Raw genomic sequence first — 20107 nt, forward strand, 5'->3', positions numbered from 1 at the left:
GAGCCCCCTCATTACCACCTTTCCAGCATCCTAGAGGATACTTTTATTGATCCCTTCTCCTTATCGTTTTCTTCTATACATTTCTGAAAGTTTTCTTTCAGTTCTTGAATTCTCTGGGGGTCAGACAACAAAGTTCTTTTCAAGTGCCAGGTCCTTTGTTCTTCCACTGAATCACAATCTTTTAATCTAATATATGCAGGGGCATGATCTGACCAAGTTATAACTCCCAGACTGGCTTTTTAGACTAAATAAGCCCATGTCCTAGAAACAAAAGTCATATGAATCCTGCAATAAGATCCATGAATAGCAAAATATTATGTATAGTCCCTGACATCTGCATTCATCTCCCACCAGACTTCCACCAAATCCTCATTTTCTAAGTGATGCAACAAATTTGCACTTACTTCTTCTGAATGCTCTCTGTGTATATTCAATCAATCTAAGGTGGGGTTAAGCACCTCTTTAAACCCACCCAACCCCCGCCAAAATAATATCCCCTTCCTTAAAAAGTTTCTTAAGTCCCTACAAAAATGATTACAAAAAGAAGGTTGCCTTTGATTGGCAGTATATACATTGGCTAAGGTAAGAAGTCTATCTTTTCAAGGACACATTAATTAAAATATATCCGAGTTGTACTGAGACAATAAAAGGCAAGTGATTACTGCCACCCCTCTACTATTAGGTTGCCCTTGAGACATATATGGTAGTTGTGTCCATGAAGAAAGAGAGGATTACTCACCCTGTGCAGTAACTGAGATTCTTTGAGATGTTTGTCCCTGTGGATGCTCCACTTCAGGTGTGGGTGCATCCCAGAACCACTGATCAAAGATTTTCAGTAGCCGTGTCCGTCTGGACGCGTGTGTGCAGTAGTCGTCTCGCAGCAGCATTGGTACCTCATCTAGTATGCATGCGACCTGACCCCCTCTGTTCCTTCTCTACCGTAGAGTCCTTACTGCAAACTCCAAAGTAGAGGGGAGAAGGGTGGTTAGTGGAGCACTCACAAGGAGACATCTCAAAGAACCTATTACTGCACAGGGTGAGTAATCCTCTCTTCTTCTTCGAGTGATGTCCTTGTGAGTGCACCATGTCAGGGGATTGTAAAGCAATGTCCATTGTGGATAAAGGGGCTTCGGATTTGCTTGGGCAGTTGAAGAGAGCATGGTGAGGCCTATTATAGCATCTGATCTTGAGTTTTGAGTGACTGTGAATTGTCCCTTAACATGTGCACTGAGGCCCAGGTAGCCGGTCTGCATATGTCTATTATCGGTATGTTGTTCAACACTACTATTGACGTTGCTATTGAGCCTGTAGAGTGGGATTGATCCCTTCTGGGGGTTCAGTGTTATTCGTTCGATAACAGAGTTGGATACAGATAGAGATCCATTTAGATAGTCTCTGTGTGAATATTTGTGCATCCCTTGAAGCATTCTGTTGTGGAAATAAAAAGTCTGGGGGGAATTCCGGAAAGGCTTGGTTCTGTCTAAATAAAATGCTGTCGCTTGCCTGATGTCTAGTATATGTAAGAATCTCTTGTGAGTTCCCATGTGGTTGGAGTTAAAACGTAGGGAGATGTATGGGTTGGTTTATATGGAAAGATGTTGATATTTTAGGTAAGAATTTCGAGCGTGGTCTCAACATGACCTTGTCTTTAAAGAATATGATATAAGGGGGTGGTCAGCCATAAGGGCCCCATCTCCCTAACTTGTCAAGCGGAGGTGATTGCGACCAACAATGGAACCTTTCAGGTGAAGTTTCTCCAGATTTGGGTGGAGAGTCCAGCCATTGTCCTGTGAGAGGAGATCCGCCCAAAGTGGAAGAGTTCGTGGGGTGCATACCACCATGCCCATCAGGTAAAGGTACCAGGTCTCTCTGGGCCACTGAGATTCTCAGTATGAAGTAGGCCTTGTCAGCAAATAATTTGTGCATCACTTGCGGGATCAGTGAGAATGTATACATGAGTGATATGTCCCATATGATGAGAAAGGCATCCATCTGTGATTGAGGTCCCAGTCCTGCTCTTGAGCAGAAGAGTGGGCACTTGGGGTTTAGTGATGACTCAAATATGTTGACGGGGGGGAAGCCACATTGTTGAAATATTGACTCTGTTTATTTCCCATTGGCGTTCCTCAAAGAAAATGTCTGCTTAGTGTATCCGCCATCGTGTTCTGGCATCCGGGGAGATAGGAGGCAGAGATATTTACTTTGTTTTGTATGCACCAGTTCCACAGTTTCATGGCCTCAGTGCCTAGTGAGTGGGAGCAAGCTCCTCCTTGGCAATTGATATAGAACATACATACTATGCTGTCGGCCATTAGCCAGACTGACTCGTTCTTCACCATTGGTAGGAAATGCCTGCAGGCATTGCATACTGAACGTGGCTCTAGTAGATTGATATCTCTAGTAATGGGGCTCCCCCAGCCTATCAGCATCCATTGTGATTATTATTGATGGGGATCCTGCCGAAAGGCACACATTCCCATGCACACATTCTCGGGTTTTGTCCGCCATTGTAAGGAGACAGACTTTTGGTGGTACTGTTAGTCTCTTATTTAGGCTGTGTTCACTGGGGATGTGTACTGAGCTCTGCCAGCTTTGTAGACAGCACATATGTAGTCTCGTGTCTTACCAGAAATGTCATGGCCACCATGTGACCTAATTCTTGTAAGCAGGTTTGTGCCAATGTTTGAACAACTTCATCTCAGTAGTCAACAACAGCCCTCAGTGTCACAAATCTGTTCCTAGGTAGTGATGTTCTGACTGAGTGGAGTCAAGGTGTGCCTCAATGAAGTCCAGTTGTACGGAACTAGGGTTGATTTTTGTTAATTTGTAACCCTAGGTTCTGCAACAGGGTAATGCTGTTTGCATCATATCTGTTGTTTCTCTTTGAGTCATACCTTTCAGTAGACAGTCATCTAGGACTAGGTACAGGAAGATCATTATCCCTTGTTTTCTTAAGTGTGCCACTACTACTTCAAGAGTTTTGGAAAAGCCTCAGTGCGGTGGACAGGCCAAAAGGTAGTACTCTGTATTGGTAGTAATCACCCCCCCACTATGAACTGTAGAAATAGTCTGAGTGGGGTGTACGGTGATATGAAAATATGCATCTTGCAGGTTGAGGGCTGAAAACCAGTCCCCCCTTTCTAGCACTGGTATTAGCATGGCCAGTGTGACTATCTTGTATCTTTAGTTTACACAAATTTGTTAAGCATTCTGAGATTTAAGATGGGTCTCCATCCACCATTTTTCTTCTGGATCAGCAAGTAATGGAAGTAAAAACCCTTCCTTCTGTGTTGTGTGGGAACTTGCTCCACATCACCTAAATGTAGGAGATGGTTTACTTCCTGTTTTAAGAGGTGCTTGTGAAAAGGGTCCCTGAAGAGGGACTGGGGTGAGATTGGAGGGTGGGAGAGAAAGGGGATGGCATAGCCCGATCTTACGATCTCCAGTACCCATTGATCCATTGTAACTGACTCCCAGACATGGTAAAATGGGCAAAGTCAATGGCCAAAGCACTGGTTGGAAGTTGGTACTGGCGCTGTATAGTGGGAAGGCCATTCAGACCCTCAACAATTTTTAAAACTGTTTAGCGAAAGATGGCTGCAATGTTGAAGCCTGTCTTGAGTGTTCTCAGTCTTTGTGGATGCTGTTTGTTTCTTTGAGGTTCATACTGTCATTGTTGTGGGCAATGATGTCTCCCTGTGCCTTTGATATGGTAGGTAGCGTCGTCTTCTGGGAAGTGGTATGTATATGCCTAGCGTACGTAGGGTTGCTTGTGAGAACTTCATCGAGTGTAGAACTTCATCTGTTTTGCAGGAGAAGAGTTTTTTTGCTATCAAAAGGGAGGTCCTCAACTTTTACCTGGAGTTCTTTGGGAATACCAGATGATTGAAGCCATGAGGCTCTAAGCAGCACCCTGGCAGTGGCTGTTATTCTTGACGCTGTGTCTGATATATCCACAGACGCTTGTAAAGTCATTCTGGTGACCAGCTGTCCTCCAGTTATTATGGCCTTGAACTGTGACCATTTCTCCTCTGGCAGGCTGTCAAAGTCTTGCAGTTTGCCATAATTGTCGTGATTTTATTTAGTTAAGAGAGCAGTGTAGTTGGTGACTCGACATTGCAGTGTTGATGAGGAGTACACTTTGACTGAAAAGATCAAGCCTTTTGCTGTCCCTGTCCTGAGGGGTGGACCTGTATTGAGGCTGTTTGCAATGTTGATTAGTGGCTTAGACCACTTGAGAGTTGGATTGTGGGTGACAGAACAGGATATCCATCCCATCGGCAGGGATGTAATATTTTCTGTCCCCCCCTTTTGCATGTTGGTGGTACCATCACCAGTGTTTGCCAAATAGTCTCCCACAGTTCTATGATGACATCATTTATCGTGAGAGCTACCTTAGAGGATGAAGATGTGTGGAGGATGTATAACAATTATATTGGTTTTCCTGCACCTCCTCCAGTGGGATATTTTGGTTGATGGCTACTCATTTAAATAGTTCTTGGAATTGTTTGAAGTCATCAGATGTGGTAGGGAGTGGTGGCATTACGGCTTCATCTGGGGATGACAATGAATTGTGTGCAGGTGATGTGACCTCTTGGTCTGTGCCTTCTCACCCTTCTTCTGTGTCCTCCACTACCTCTGAAGTCTCCTGGCTAGGGGATGGTGAAGGGGTGACCAGATTTTGCTCCTGGTTGAAGTCGTGGGTCTAGTATGAGCCCTATATGCTGCTCAAGGGTCCCATTGCATCGGGAAGAGCATAGGTGAGAACATCCAAGGCTGCTCATATCAAGGTTGTACATCTTGTCTGTACTGGATTTTGGGTGTCAGGGGTCCCCAAGGTGGCCTCCGTTCAATGAGTCAAGAGTGTTGAGACGAAAAGAGACTTTCATCCTGATCACTGTCCTTATCGCTCAATATAGGTGGGGCAATAGGCGATACTGTTTGCTGTATATTAGCACGCTCAGGTGAACCATTGGTGCCGAACAGGGGTGACCGCAGTACCGAGGAGATTGCAATGTCTTTCTGTTGTAAGAATTGCTGCGGTACTGTCGATTTCAGTACCGTCGGTGTCGATGCCATTGATTTATATGGTACTGGTGTCTGTGTCAATGGCTTATGTGTCGTCTTGATCAGAGTGGTCGGTGCCATCTTGGGTCTGTCATTTGGTGCCAACAGAGTCCTCAGTGCTGGTGGCAGCGGCATGACCAATGACGATGGCCTCAGCACTGTCTTTCTCACCAGATGGACAGTGCTGCTGAGGAGGAGACACGTTTGAGCCTCAACTCCTTCTCCTTGAGGTGGGGCTCAGCAGAGGTCCCGGTGCGGACAGTGCTGGAAGTGCCCAGATCATCAAATGTGCTCATTTTTGTGGAGGTCAGCACCAGGGACAGCGACCTGGTCCGAGAACACTTCTTTTTCTGTCTCTTGCCATCTGGAGGTTGTGGCTCTTTTCCTCATATTTTTGGAGGACTGGCTGCCCTTTGTAGTTGAGGCTGTGTCCAGGGAGCTACCTGAAGAAGAAATTTGCTGTCCCATGTCTGAGGTTGGCTGAACTGATTTTTGCATTAGTATCAGTTTTAGGCATAGGTCTCTGTCACACCTGACTCTGGCTTTTAGGTTGCTACAGTGAGCGCACTTCTGAGGGTTGTGCGACTCCCCAGGGCAACGGACACAGAGCGAGTGCCCATCGGAGACAGGCATGGCTTTGCGGCATGAGCTGCATCTCTTAAATTCTGGAGACCCAAGCATTTTGTAGCGGGGATAGGTTTCACGCTACAGAAGAAGTTAACAATGAAAAGATTTTTTTTTAAACTTAGGCGCTAACTAGGTATTCTAATACTAACTATGCTATTTAACTACTAAACTCTACTATCTAATTTAATTGGTTATCGTTGTTGAAGGACATTAGGACACCACCATGGAGCTCCATCTCAGGCCGAGGACGGTTGAGTAGGAACGGGGGTGGTGCTGGTGTAGGGTCACGCGCGTGCTAGATGAGGTGCCAATGACACCGCAAGACGATTCCTGTGCATGTGCGGCCCAGATGGACATTACTACCGAAAATCTCCAATTAAAGGCATCTGAAGGCACACGCACTTAAAGTGGAGCACCCACAGGGGCATCAATGAAGAATCGGGTATTTAGCATTTTTCCTCAAGGGCGTTTCTTGAAACAGATATTAAGAAAATCCTTTTGCTGTAAGCAAAATACCCATTTCCTTTTTACTGGATTGTTCATCCCCTTAACATTAACTTCCCCTCAACTAAGCTTATCCCTGAATACTATGTCTGCACTCAGACAGAACATTACCCCTTGTTAAAAGCAGCCACATTACGTTACATCTTTACCTTTTCTTTAAATAAGACATGTTTAGACAGAGATCCCATCATACACACAATCATGTTAAACCTCAAATATATTGCTTTTCCTTTTTTTTAATACTTATATTGTTGTACCCTGATGCTGAGTCTGATTTACCATAAATTTTTAAATTCTGAGCCCTAGGTTTTTAATTCATTTTTTTTCTAAAAAAACATAATATTTAACACCTGTTTTTGTTCTCTTATCCCATTTCCCTCCCTTTCTATTCATTTCCCGCATTGTTACCCAATCCCCTCTAGCTGTAGGAACCCGAACTCTCCTTACTTCCTCCCTGGGTGTGTTAGTTATCTGCTGAAGGGTTTGCTTTTAATTCTTAAAAGAAACAAATCTCATCTAATCTTATCAAATATCTATATAACATCAGGCATTATGAGATTATACCATCTTTCAGTTCACTTATTCTTAAAGCTGTCCTCCACAGGTGGCCCTTCTCTAACGATTCTCACAAAAACATTAAAATGTAGAATTTCAAAATCAAACTTTCTTCAATAGGGGAGATCTGCATCTCCTGCTACTTCATTATTAAATGTGTTTATAATACATAAACACAACATCAATTTAATTATAATTTTATACCCACTAAGTATACTGTATCCACATAAAAGATCCTGGCTGCTAGACAGCCAGTCTCAATTTAACTATATCCCTTTATTCTTATAACTACCTGGATATAGCGTACATAATCTATTGCAGTGTTTACCCCATATACTAATCTTTTTCTTCTGGATCTAGACAGTTTCTTGGGCTCTCATGTCTGTCCTGTTGTCCTGATGATGCATCTTTTTGAACCATTATGGCTCTCTTTGATCACACTCATGTGCAGGATTTCTTGGTGACTTTTTAGGACTGATGGCTTTGATCCTGTTCAGATTGTTCTTGAGCTGATTTGCCTATCCCCATGTCCATGAGTACCTGTTTCCCTTCTTTTGGGTCTGAGATGGATACATCTGTCCTTCCATTTAAAGAACTGTCTAAATGGGCATCCTGATTTGTATCTTATATTGTTCTAAGAATTGTGATCATCTGGTATAATTCTCTTTAGGAATTTAGGAAGGAACAATCAGTTGCACACATACAACATGGGAAATGATTGCCTAGGAAGGAGTACTGCGGAAAAGGATCTGGGATATGAGTCAACAGTGTAACACTGTTGCAAAAAAAAGCAAACATCATTCTGGGATGCATTAGCAGGAGTGTTGTAAGCAAGAAACGAGAAGTAATTCTTCTGCTCTACTCTGCGCTGATTAGGCCTCAACTGGAGTATTGTCCCCCGTTCTGGGTGCCACATTTCAGGAAGGACGTCGACAAATTGGAGAGTCCAGAGAAGAGCAACAAAAATTATAAAGGTCTAGAAAACATGACCTATGAATGAAGATTGAAAACATTGGGTTTGTTCCAAAACAGAACACAGAGGGGACATGATAACAGGTTTCAAGTACATAAAAGGCTGTTAAAAGGAGGAGGGAGAAAAATTATTGTTCTTAACCTCTGAGGATAGGACAAGAAGCAATGGGCTTAAATTGCAGCAAGGGAAGTTTAGGTTGGACATTAGGAAAAACTTCCTAACTGTCAGGGTGGTTAAGCGCTGGAATAAATTGCCTAGGGAGGTTGTGGAATCTCCATCATTGGAGATTTTTAAGAGCAGGTTAGACAAACACCTGTCAGGGATGGTCTAGATAATACTTAGTCCTGCCATGAGTGCAAGGAACTGGACTAAATGATCTCTCGAGGTCCCTTCCCATCCTATGATTCTATGAGCCTCCTGGGGGTAATTTGTCTTTAAAGTCCAGGAACTTAGGATAATTCAAAAACTTGTATTTTGCCAGGAGCAAGTGGTAGTTGGAAATTCTAAATAGTAGACTTTCCCCCCATAAGGCCTAAACATTTGGCCTCCTTATCTGCAGGGATGGCCTCTGGGTGGCATTGTTCAAACCTTTTTGTGGCTGCTTGGAGGACTAGGGAGTTTGAGATAGGGTGGGAGAACAAGAATTCCACTCCCTTAGTCAGGACAAAGTTCCACATTTCTGTACTCTAAGGGGTAGGGGCACAAGTGGTTGGCATGTGTCACTGATGGTTCACAGTCCTTCATCTCCCAGAGCTCAGCTGGTACCATAGTGTCAATGACTATGTGGGGAGAGGTACTGAAGGAGCCTTGCTCCTATGCACCTTCTTATCAAGGAGACAAAACTTAGGAGGACCTTGTGTTCTGGGTGCAAGGACTTAGCCAACCTAGATGGGGTCATGGAGGGATCCCGTCTCTTAAGGGATCTAGGAGGGGACCCATTTTTTATGCTTATGAGAATGCCCTTACTCTCCTGAAAAGGCCCAGCTGAAGGGTCGTTCACTCTAGTCATTCCCACTCCTGAATTCGACACCTAGCTATGAGGTGCACTCCTCGAAGTCTCAGACCAATGTACGGGGGGAAGGGGTCTCCCCAGCCTGAATTTGACTGGGACCTCATGGTGCATTCGCATTAGGGTTTCCAAAGCCAGAGAGCTCTCACCTACCACATTCAGCTGGGAAAGCTGTGTCAGATACTGCACTTAGCAGAGATATGAGCTTCCCCAAAGCAGGAGAAACAGCACCAGGGGCAGGAGACGAAATTCTTAAAGCCCAGAAGCCTGCGGACAACATCAGTCTCACGCTGGTGGATCAGAGAATTCCCCAGGGTGGCGATTCTAACTAATTACTATCTAAACTTATTAAAACTACTAACAAAAATAACTAACTGTATCAACTTTGAAATAATTACAAGAAAACATATCTAAGATGATCAGGTCTGGACACCAGATATTCTGACTCAGGCCATGTAGCGGTAAAAAGGAACTGGAGAGGCATTGGTCTGTACCTCATCACAGAGCACAAGGAGAGCAACAACACAGGAGCAGAACTATGGATGCTACTTGCTAGAATTCTCTGGTCTCAAGCACATGAGTACCAACAGCAGAATATGCACAGGTATCAGCACTTGAAGTGTTTCAGTTTAGGATATTGGGGGTAGTAGGTTTTTAAATACCTCATTTTTAAGATCTTTCCCAGTAAAGAGCACTGCCAGTAGAGAAAGATAAATTGGAAACAAAGACATGTGGAACAGACATGATTATCGCTATTCCAGATATAAACAGTAGGAGCCAGTAGCAATAGACAACACTTCTGTTACTTCTCTCTCTCATCATTCATTTCCCTGCTTGGTCCACCAAAGCCAAGGTTGGTTAGCCTACTGGACTTTTTGCAAAGACAATCCTTTTCTCTCAACTGTTTGTGGAGGGAGTGGGTTATATGTTGCTTGAATAGCCTGTTGGGAATTGTGTGAGGATTTATGGGAATTATGACTGATTGTGTTAAATCTTGAAACTTACAGGATATAGTATGTTTCTTTAATTTTGCAAGAAGTGCCCAGAGCTATTTGTACTGGATGTTTTAAAACTGACATACAAGAGTTGGAGGTGTCAAGCATCATGACCTATGGGCCAGATCCATCTCACAAGACACTTTCATCCAGCCTGCAGCTTACTGCAGTCTTCAACAGAATCTGGCCAGCAGCTGACTGATCTGCAATTCAAAGAAGCCAGAAGGAGAAGGGTCTGAGTGCAAAGAGCTGAGGAGGGAGCTTATGCTTGATTGGGCACAGGCAAATAAGCATCTTTTCCCTGTTCCCTAGCGCAGCAGCCAGAGAACTATTGCCACACCACTGAGCCCTGTACAGTAAGGATCAAAGAGGTGGCATCTCTCCAAACCCCCCAAGACCACTCTTAGGGGACAGCCTCCTTTTCCTCCCCACAAAGCAGACCCTGGTATCACCATGGTGTGCAGCATGGGATGCAGGGGAGTGGCTCTTTCTTCTGCACTGCTTCCTTCTCATTCCTACTATTGCCACTACCAATCTCAGGGGACTAGTTCCTTCTCTCCCCCAATCCAGTCTTTGCTGTCACCTCTTCAGCTGAGCTCAGAAGCACCAAGATCAAAAGGAATTGGCTTCTTTTCCTCCTCCTACTCCGCCTACTCTGAAGGAGTAGGCCAAGATCAGAGAACTTCTCATGCTGCTTCTGCAGGATAAGAAGAAAAATGCCTAATGTGTGTTTTGGGGTTTCTTTTTTTTGGGAGGGGTGGGGGGGCAGCAAGGTATTTACAAAGTTGTGTGCACATACATATGCATATAAGGCTTGGTCTACACTACCCCCCTAATTCGAACTAAGGTACGCAACTTCAGCTACGTGAATAACGTAGCTGAAGTCCAAGTACCTTAGTTCGAACTTACCTTGGTCCACACTCGGCAGGCAGGCTCCCCCGTCGACTCCGCGGTACTCCTCTCGCAGAGCTGGAGTACCGCAGTCGACGGCGGGCACTTCCAGGTTCGACTTATCGCGTCCAGACTAGACGCGATAAGTCGAACCAAGAAGTTCGATTGCCAGCCGCCGAACTAGCGGGTAAGTGTAGCCAAGGCCTAAGGAGCAGATCAAGAGGAGAGGGAATGCATGAGGGTAAGTTCACATATAGAGGGAAAGACGTTACATAATGCATTCACTTTTTAAAATGTGCTTAATTGTCTTTACATGCAATATTTAACTTTGTTAACTGAACAGAAACTTTCTGCAGTCAGCCAAGTATGCAAAACATCTCTAGAAAGCCAAAACTGTACTTCGGCCCATGGACCAGACTGAAACATTAAATCGACACTCAGATTAGGAGTTTGATATATTCCAAGAGTATGTGAACTCATACCAAATTTATGGCAAAACCTTTGAAGCAGTTTTTTTTTTTTTTTTAAAACATGTGTAGTATTAAACTCTTGGCACTTCACAAAATAAAAACAAATCTAGTAGAAAATATACTAATCAGACATATTAACAGATCAAGTTTTTTCCCCCACAAACCCAGTTTAACAGTCCATCAACCAATCCTGCCTCCTCAAATACCTTCAAGGAGAGGTGGGATTTGCAGAATGACTGAAATATTAACAAATCCAGACTGTCAAATTCAGAAGTCAAGTGGCCTTCACAAAGTCGTCCTATTAATGGCGCCCTCTTGTTCAAATGAAGGGTGGTCTAGCTCAAATGCTTCCAGTGCTCACCACTCAGACAATATCGTGCTACACATTGTGTACCACCTTAGTCTACTTTGCTGGTTTGTAGTTTTTGTGATATTGCTAAATGTGCTTGTAGCGGGGTGGACACCCGCTCCTGCCCTGAAGGGCTTAAAACAGCCAGGGAGAGGGCTGTGGCAGGGAAAAACTAGGCTGATTGGGGAAGTAGCCACAGCTGGGCTATGCCCCAATCAGGCCCAGCTGGTCCCTATAAAAGGCTGTGAGCCAGAGGCCCAGGAGAGGTCTCTCTGTGCATTCAGAGAGAGAAGGGCCTGGCTGCAGGGAGCTTATCCAAGTGCCTAGAGTGGACCAGGGCTGGGGAAAGGTCAAGGGAGCCGGGGAGCTCCGGCCTAGGAAAGCCCCAGGCTGCAAGCCTGGTAAGGCCTATTAGGTACTGGGTTGCAGAGGGCAGCCAGAGGCAGCAGGTCCAAACCCCTTTGCCTGTGATGAGATACTGCAGTCTGCCCCAGTGAATGGGGGCTAGATAGAGACTGGGCAGTAGCCTAACACTGAGGCGAAGTGGGGATAGTGGGTGGGGGTTCCCCTGGGAGGGGGAGACCCAGAGCTGTGAGGGGTTACTGCCAGGGGGCAGCACCCCAGACAACAGGGCACCGAATCCGGGAGGGACACTGGGGCCAAGCAGCAGCGGGACACTGGCGTGCAATGGGCTCTCCAAAGCTGGAAATGAGCTAATTCCCGAGATGACCAGCAGGAGGTGCCACAGGGGTGAGTCTGCACACTGCTACAGTGCTAATACAACGGAAAACTACATTACAGATTCAAAAATCTTTCCTCAGTGAGTTTCTCTCCCGTGTGCACAGGGCCCTCCGCATAGTAATAACTCCATGTCTGATTTAAAGGAAGTTGGACTCTGCCAAGCTGGAAAGTTAAATTGGAAACTCTAAATAATAACTAACCGATAGATCAGGGAACTATGCTACAAAAACCTTAACAATAGTTAGGCTGCTACCGTGAAGAGACCACTATCATGCTAACCAATATTGCCTCATTGTTTGCTTGTACTCTCTCATCTGTCTGTATCAATTTTTATCCTGTTGTCTTATAGATTGGAAGCTCCTTGGGATAGGGACGGTCTTTCTGTTCTGTGTTTGTATAGCAGCTACCACAGTGGGGTCCTAGTCCATGATGATTGTCTAGAAACCCTCCTTTGGCAGAAAGAAAGCAAAAGAGAAAGAAAATAGAAGGGCAACTTCACCTTTGTCAGTCAAGCCTTCCTTCTCAGACTCATCACCTGACTACAGATCCAGAAAACATAAGCCAATGAAAACAAAAATGTTTATGAAGAATGGAAGAAAGAAGGCCCCTTCCTGCTCCTCAGCTAGCTCAACTAGACCAAGCCAAAGCTGAAAAACCTCCAATGAGAAGACGAGGAATCTGGTGACACTTTAAAGACTAATAGATTTATTTGGGCATAACCTTTCGTGGGTAAAAAAACCACTTCTTCAGATGCATGGAGTTTCCTCTGTTAGTCTTTAAGGTGCCACCAGACTCCTCATTGTTTTTGTGGATACAGATTAACATGGCTACCCCTCTGATACTCAGTCCAATGAGAAGCTGCTCCCATAACACCGATTTGATCAAATACTTTAGAGAGTGCTAGCAGATCTAAAACTGCTTCTACACCACACAGAGGACTCAGGAGGCAGACAAAAATAGGTGTCCCAGACAAACATTTCAGTTAAACTCAACAAGAAATACTGTGTCCTTTCCCGTCCTCCCTTTGACAATGTGATTAAGGCTGCATGTGAGGACCCAAAGAAATCCAAGCACTTACACAGGCAGATTAAAAATTTCAACACTCTACCAAAGGACAAAAAAATACTGTTATTTCACCCAAGATGTATTTGCAGTTCCACTGGACAAGGACACTAACGCCCAAAAAGGAAGAGTTCCTGCTCAAGGAACCCACCGACACAAAAATGGAATTCTCCTGAAGAAGGAACATCAATATGGCAGCTTTTGCACTAAGCTTCAATTTTTTATTTTACGTGGGCCAACCTAACCTGAACAGACAAACTGAGCCAAATGAAAGCCATACTTTGTCAAGGCATCAAGCCCACCCTAAACGATTTCTTTATGTGCTTGTTTCAGGATAGACGCTTCCCTGGACTTGCTATGTTTAACTGTCTGCTCCATGGCCTCCAGTATAACGACCCAATGACAATTATGGCTCCAGAAAACTGACTGTCATGCTAGACCACTCATGACATCCACAAAGTACTTGGGATGGAGAGGAGGGCATAAGGGGAATTAGTGTGGTGAACACATGCACAAAATGATGGCCAGAGCCAAGAACGGAAGAAAACCATACAATCATCTAGCCAAGTCAAAACTACTAATTTACTAAAGGCCAAAAACTTAACACCAGGCAAAACAAAAAGGTCTTGCTTCAACTAGGGAGGCATGAAACTCAAGGTAGGGGTAATCTGGAAATACATTCCGCTTCAAGCATTCCCTACAACTACAGGACACTTAACTTCAAGGAGATTACCTGATCTGTGGGAAGGAGGAGTTGGCTTTAGAGATTTTACCCCATACAGACTTCCCCATTTAAGTTGCTTCATCTTGACTAGGTTGCTGGTCCTTGGGTGCATATGCACTTCCCAATATGTTACAAGGCTTGAACTTTAAGACTGGAATCTACAACTTCCAGCAACTGCTTAACAGGGCACATGATGAAGAAGCAGCTGATTTAGAACCACGTGAATGCCTCCTGAACACTGTATAAAGAATGCTTTTAGATGAGAGTTGAGGTAAGTCCCCGAGGGAGGTTCCTCCCTGTAGATCTGACAGGAGGCCTAAAGGAACAGGTGTGCGCTCTCCCTTACCAGACATTGGAAAGTGGGACAGGCCTCCTGCACCCAGTGTTTATAATATTTTGAGCTTTTTGAATCTTTTGGGAATAATAAAGTCAGCCCTGAAGAAAGTGACATGGACTAAATGATTGTTGGGAGGTTTATTCTACTTTCCCTGGCTGGTGAGCTTGCGCACTGACTTACATGGACAAAACAAGGGAAAAACCATAAGAATTTCCCACCTCATCAATACTGAGATAATAGAGCCTGCCCCATCAACACAAAAGGTTTTATAGAACATATTCATTATGGTTCCACAGAAGAATGGAGATTTGGAGGCCATCTTAGATCACAGGTCACTCAACAATTTCACCATAAGACTGACATTCCAGATGGAGACACTAAAATCACTATCATATCATGGATAAGCATCCCCAAGACTCGTGGTATTGATACGCTTGTTGGAGTTCTCCTTTCACATTCCAGTCTGAGAAGTTACAGGAGATTTCTACACTTCTATTTCTATGGAAAACATTTTCAATACAAGATTCTCCCAATCGGGCTCAACTTGGGTCTTTAGGAAAATCCTGGATGTGCTAGCAGCTTCTCTGAGGAAGACACGGATCTATGTCTGTCCCTCTTTTAGATGACCTCATCAGATCCTCATCACAGCTTTCTAAGTAAACAGGGTTAAAAAGCCATCTTTAACCCTCTCAGCTGCTTCAGCATCTGAGTGTCACTCCAGTTACCCAGAGGAATACAGTTCTCACCTCAGAGAAGAGGCAACTGACTATTTTATCACTGATTCAATGGGTCTATACTCACCTGTCATCTCTACGGATCTTGACGCAACTCCTAGGTATGCTGCTATTTCCATTAGAATTACACTGCCTCCTCAGCCCTCCTTAGTGACAAGCTCTGGGATGCAAGTTGTTAACCCAACTCCAATCTCTCTGTACCAGTGCAACATGGTACTACTAGTTTAATTAACACAAACTGCTCTGACTGTGAGAGGCGTTATCAGTTTTATTATAATCACTAGGAGATACTAAACTTATCATGGTCTGCATCACCTCAAAAATTAAATTAAAATGAATGACTAGTATCACGGAATCCCCATCCTTTCACATGAGCTTGCTCGACCAGCGGAGTCAAGACTGACAGACAAGAAAACAACTAACTTCCAACATCAAGGTAATTACAATAAATTAAACCATTTCCTAGTAACATTATGTGTTTAACAACTTAAAAATGACAGTTCAAATATCTTACCAATGCAGGCCATTGAATTTGTTTGATCTTTGATCCCTGAGTCTGGCTAGGGTCCTTTCTTTTTGCCCAGACCAGCTGGTACTCCACCAAGAAGGCTGCAAAATCTTCATAAACCTTAACCCACTCTCGTTTTTCCCATTCAAGGTCATCAAATTCCACATATACCTGGGGAAATTAGAGAACACAAAACAAAATATTTATTAATTTATATATAAACAATTGCATTTTGTACAGTATAGATTATAAAATTAAATACAAGAATTTCAGTAAATTAATCTGAAATACCTGCTCAATCTCAATGAAAATCACATCACAGTCAGGCTACCTCAGGGGGAACTTCTGCCAGTGCCAGAAACCAGTCATCTACTATCCACCCAATTCCTCCCCATCAGCTGTCCTCTCTGATTTCAACTCCTGGATTTCTCAGTTCCTCTCCTCACAACCTGCCACAATCAGCCTCAGTAGTTTCAACATCCATGTTGATGACCTATCTGAACCCTTAGCTGCATGTTTCCTTGCCCTATAGTCTTAATTTAACCTGCAGCCCTTGTTCAACTCTCCCACTTACCAAAAGAGCCATTCACCTGACCTGGTCTTAACCAAGCACTTGCCCTCTCCTTTGATCTTGCTGTTTCTCATTTCCCTCCTCCCCCAACCATCACCTGTTCTCTTCAACATCAACCATCAGCCCCCTCCTTCGTGCCCTGTCTCTTGGCCTTCCCATGACTTAGTTTATCAGCATTCAGGATTTCTTATCTGTTTTCAGTCCTCTTTACGCTTTTCTTCCATTGATATGGTTGTTGATTCTCTCCATTCCTCACTCCACTCCACACTTGACATTTCTGTTCCTCTCTTTTATTGTGAGGTCCGCCTTCCAACTCCAACAATCTCTCGCTCACCCCCAACATCCACTTCCTATATTCCTGTTCTTCTGCTGTAGAAAATCTCTGGTGAAAATCCTATGACCAGACCAACTTCCACCCTTCAGTTTTGCCATCTTCCAAGCTAAACAACTGTATTTCTCCAGCTAAATTGAATCTCAGGATCACAACCCAGCTGCCTTTTTGCTCCTTTGACAATATCTCAAACCCTCCCCTGCCTGCCAGGATCGTGCCAATTTATTTCAAGAGAACATGGACCAAAATATGATGAGACATTCCCCCTTCAACTCTCTCCTCCTGCTCCCGCTCAGATGAATAAGTTTCTCATCTGCTCTCCTTCTCTAACCTCTCCACTTGCCCCAATGACTACATCCTATCTCCTGCCCACCTGACTTCTTCACACTCACCTACTTCTCAAATACTGACATCTAGCTCTCCCTTCCATCACAAACGCTGATGTTTATCCTCAGCAGCTTCCATGCTGGCAGCCCATCTGAGCCTCCCGTCTCACTTCCTTGTTTGACTTTTAACCTGGGTCAACCCTCCCACCCACCAATAATTCCATTCACTCAACTCAGTCTTTGCAAAATATTGCTTCTTCTCTCATCTCTCTGTAACCAAGTTCCCCCTCTCATCTCCTGAAACATCACCTACTTGCCTCTCGACATCTCCACCCTTTCAATAACTCAATGTCCACAACTCCTATCACTTAGCCCCCCACATTTCCCCACTTACACCTTCTTGTTGATAAACTCAATTGTTGTTCACTCCACTCTCCAACCCTCAACTCTTTACCCCATCTCACCTGCCACACATCTGAATGCTAACTTTTACAAAAATCTCAATATTTTGTATATAAAAATTTAAAGCAGAAAACTAAGTGGCAACAGAGTAATACAATACCCTTCTACTCAAATCCTAATGTATATTCGTGCTCACTCAATAGAGCCACTTCCAAGACTGGAAAAGAGTGTTTATAAAAGCTCAGAACTAAATGACGTACCTAATTACCAACTCTCATATTTATTAAAATACAAAGTGTGTTAGCCTAATTTACAGAAAAATTACCTAAGTGTAATCCTTTTGTGATCAAAAATTTCAGCAGAGATCACTAACATTTGAAGTACAGTAAGACCTTTTTAACCATAGCAGAAGAACACAGAAGGCATCTTAAAGTATTGTTCTCTAATAGTCATACTTCGTATAGTAGTTTCAATTAATTTCTCTAGTCCTTCTGAGAAGGATTTTACCTTTGAAATGCATCAAGTGGAATGAAGTTAAACATTTCTATGCTGATAGTCCAAGGCACTTTTACAGAAACTTTGTCCTATTTTTCCTTCCCTGCAAATTATATTAAATTATTCTGAGGCTGGCCAAGAGCAGTTTACAAGGATAACTTGCACCTGGCTAGTCTATCACAGTTTCAGTTCTCCAAAGTAGCAGCAAGTGATATTTGGCATGGTGAGAGCACTACTAGAATATTGTGTCCAGTTCTCGTATCTACAATCCAAGAGGATTCAGAGAAGAACCAGAGAATGACTGAAGGATTAGAAAGCATGCCTTACAGTGATAGAGTCAAGGAGCTCACACTATTTAGCTTAAGGCCATGTCTACCGAGTAAATCACACTGCTGCGATGGATGCAGTGGTGTTGATTTAGCAGGTCTGCTGAAGACCCTCTAGTAAATGGGAGAGCACTCTCCCGTTGACGGCTTTACTCCACCTCCGCAAAAGGCGGAAGCTATGTCGACGGAAGAGTGTTTCCTGTCGACGTAGTGTGCGGTAAACACCGTTCTAAATCAACCTATGTTATGTCGAACTCAGTTACGGAATTTATGTAACTGAACTGGTGTGACTTAGATCAACTTACAGCGTTAGTGTAGACCAGCCCTAAGAATGAGAAAGCTAGGCTGTGACTTGATCATAGTCCATAACTACCTACATGGGGAACTAATATTTGATAATGGGCTCCTCAATATAGCAGACTATCCAATGGCTGGAAGTTGAAGCTAGACAAACTCAGATTGGAAATAAAGTGTAATTTTTTTTAATCGATGAAGGTAGTTAACAATTGAAACAATTCACCAAAGGTCATGTTTACAGGAAATTTCAAAATCAAGACTGAATATTTTTCTAAAAGATATGCTCTAGGAATTATTCTGAGGACATTCTATGGCTTTGAGGTCTTTCTGTGTTATACGAGAGTCAGACTAGATGATCACATCAGTGCCAGATATAACTCGCTCCTTTCTGGCCTTGGAATCTATGAAGTTTAAAAGGGAAGGGAGGCAATTTGATTTTAAAAAGGAAAAAAAACAATAAATGCATTTGAGAAAAAAAAAAAAAAGAGAGTCCCATGGGCTCAAGCACTTTAGGAACCACTGCCTTGGATACTTCACATTTTCTGGAATACTAGCCAAATTAATACTTATGAGAATATAAATGTGTCCATCTCTAAAGACTTAAGTGTAAATTCAACACCCCCATCTGAACAGAACTTGTGTACAGTGGAGATGGAGAGTGATCAGGGAGACGTTTGAGGTCCCTGATTCTTAGCTGCTTGTCACTAGAACTTAGAACTATAAAAGGAAGATCTCTAAAAACAAAGTAGAATTAGGTATGGCAGAGATCGAATCTGCTATAACCCAGCCTTGCCATATTCCTACCCTAGTACCCATACACCCTCTCCCACCCTGCACGAAACTGTTTCTGTCATGCGTAAAGTTTTAAGTGAATAAATTAACTTAAAATTAATCAAGTTTAAAGTTCAGTTATTTAAATCACCAGTTATGATTTAAATCAGCAACCAGGAAACCTAAATTTAAATAATCTATTCAACCTTGTTTTACATTTCCACTTTTTAATTGCACTGCTCTACAGCCAAAATGCTTCTGAAATAAATGTAGTCAAACTTTACTAATTCTGGGTCACTGAGAACAAAAATGATGCTTAAAATTGTTGATTGGCTATAGTTTTCAAGATATGCTATTGGGTCAGTATATACGACCCTTGACTTGGGAATGGCGGAGGATAAGTGAGTTATAAAGGGAAGGGATGTCAATTTAAACCAGAAATGACAAATACATCTTTGACTGGATCTATGAATAAATCTATGACTGGGTTTGGACAGTACTTGCTTTTTAGGCAAAACAATGAATGATGCAATCTGAAGCTGGTATTGCATCATACAGGATATGCATTGCATCATGTTATTCCTAGAAGTCATGGATGATGCAATCATAACGAAGCTTACATCACTCTGCTGAATAAATTGCCCCATATCAGCTCTAGAAATCATACAGTGTCATGCTCTTATTTGTCAGTGTTTGATTTTGCAAAGGGACACATTTCTGTTTAGCCAAAGTGAGCAGAGATGCCTCGTACTTGTGTGAACAGTGCAGATAACTTCTGCTATGTTTGTGGTGAAGTGACTTTTGCATCACAAAAGCGCAGTATAACCACTATGGTTAAGAAAGCCTATCACCTTTATTTTGGCTGCAAAATTGGAGATCAGGACAAGAGGTGGGCCCCACACATATGCTGCAACACTTGTGCAACAAATCTTCGCCAATGGTTGAATAGGAACAGGAAATCGATGCCTTTTGCAGTGCCAATGATTTGGAGAGAGCCAACAGATCATACCAGCAATTGTTACTTCTGCATGGTGCCTCCAGT

The 20107-nt window shown here is 43.3% G+C and overlaps 1 protein-coding gene across 6 annotated transcripts in view; it reads right to left on the reverse strand.

Moving 5' to 3' along the window:
* JMJD1C (jumonji domain containing 1C) overlaps positions 1-20107 on the reverse strand; it is a 348731-nt gene that overhangs the window by 223406 nt on the left and 105218 nt on the right. For 5 of the 6 annotated variants that reach the window (XR_010589237.1, XM_005294323.5, XM_008163232.4 and 2 more), the window contains one exon: positions 15553-15717. The exons of the other annotated variant lie outside the window; for it this stretch is intronic. Coding sequence is in view for 2 of the 5 variants with exons in the window: in XM_005294323.5 (XP_005294380.1) it covers positions 15553-15717 (165 nt within the window). In the remaining 3 variants the exon portion in view is untranslated. Of the gene's footprint in view, positions 1-15552; positions 15718-20107 lie in introns of those variants that run through there. 6 annotated transcript variants of the gene reach the window in all.

The sequence above is a fragment of the Chrysemys picta genome, chromosome 7, assembly GCF_011386835.1.
Source record: "Chrysemys picta bellii isolate R12L10 chromosome 7, ASM1138683v2, whole genome shotgun sequence".
NCBI lineage: Eukaryota > Metazoa > Chordata > Testudines > Emydidae > Chrysemys > Chrysemys picta.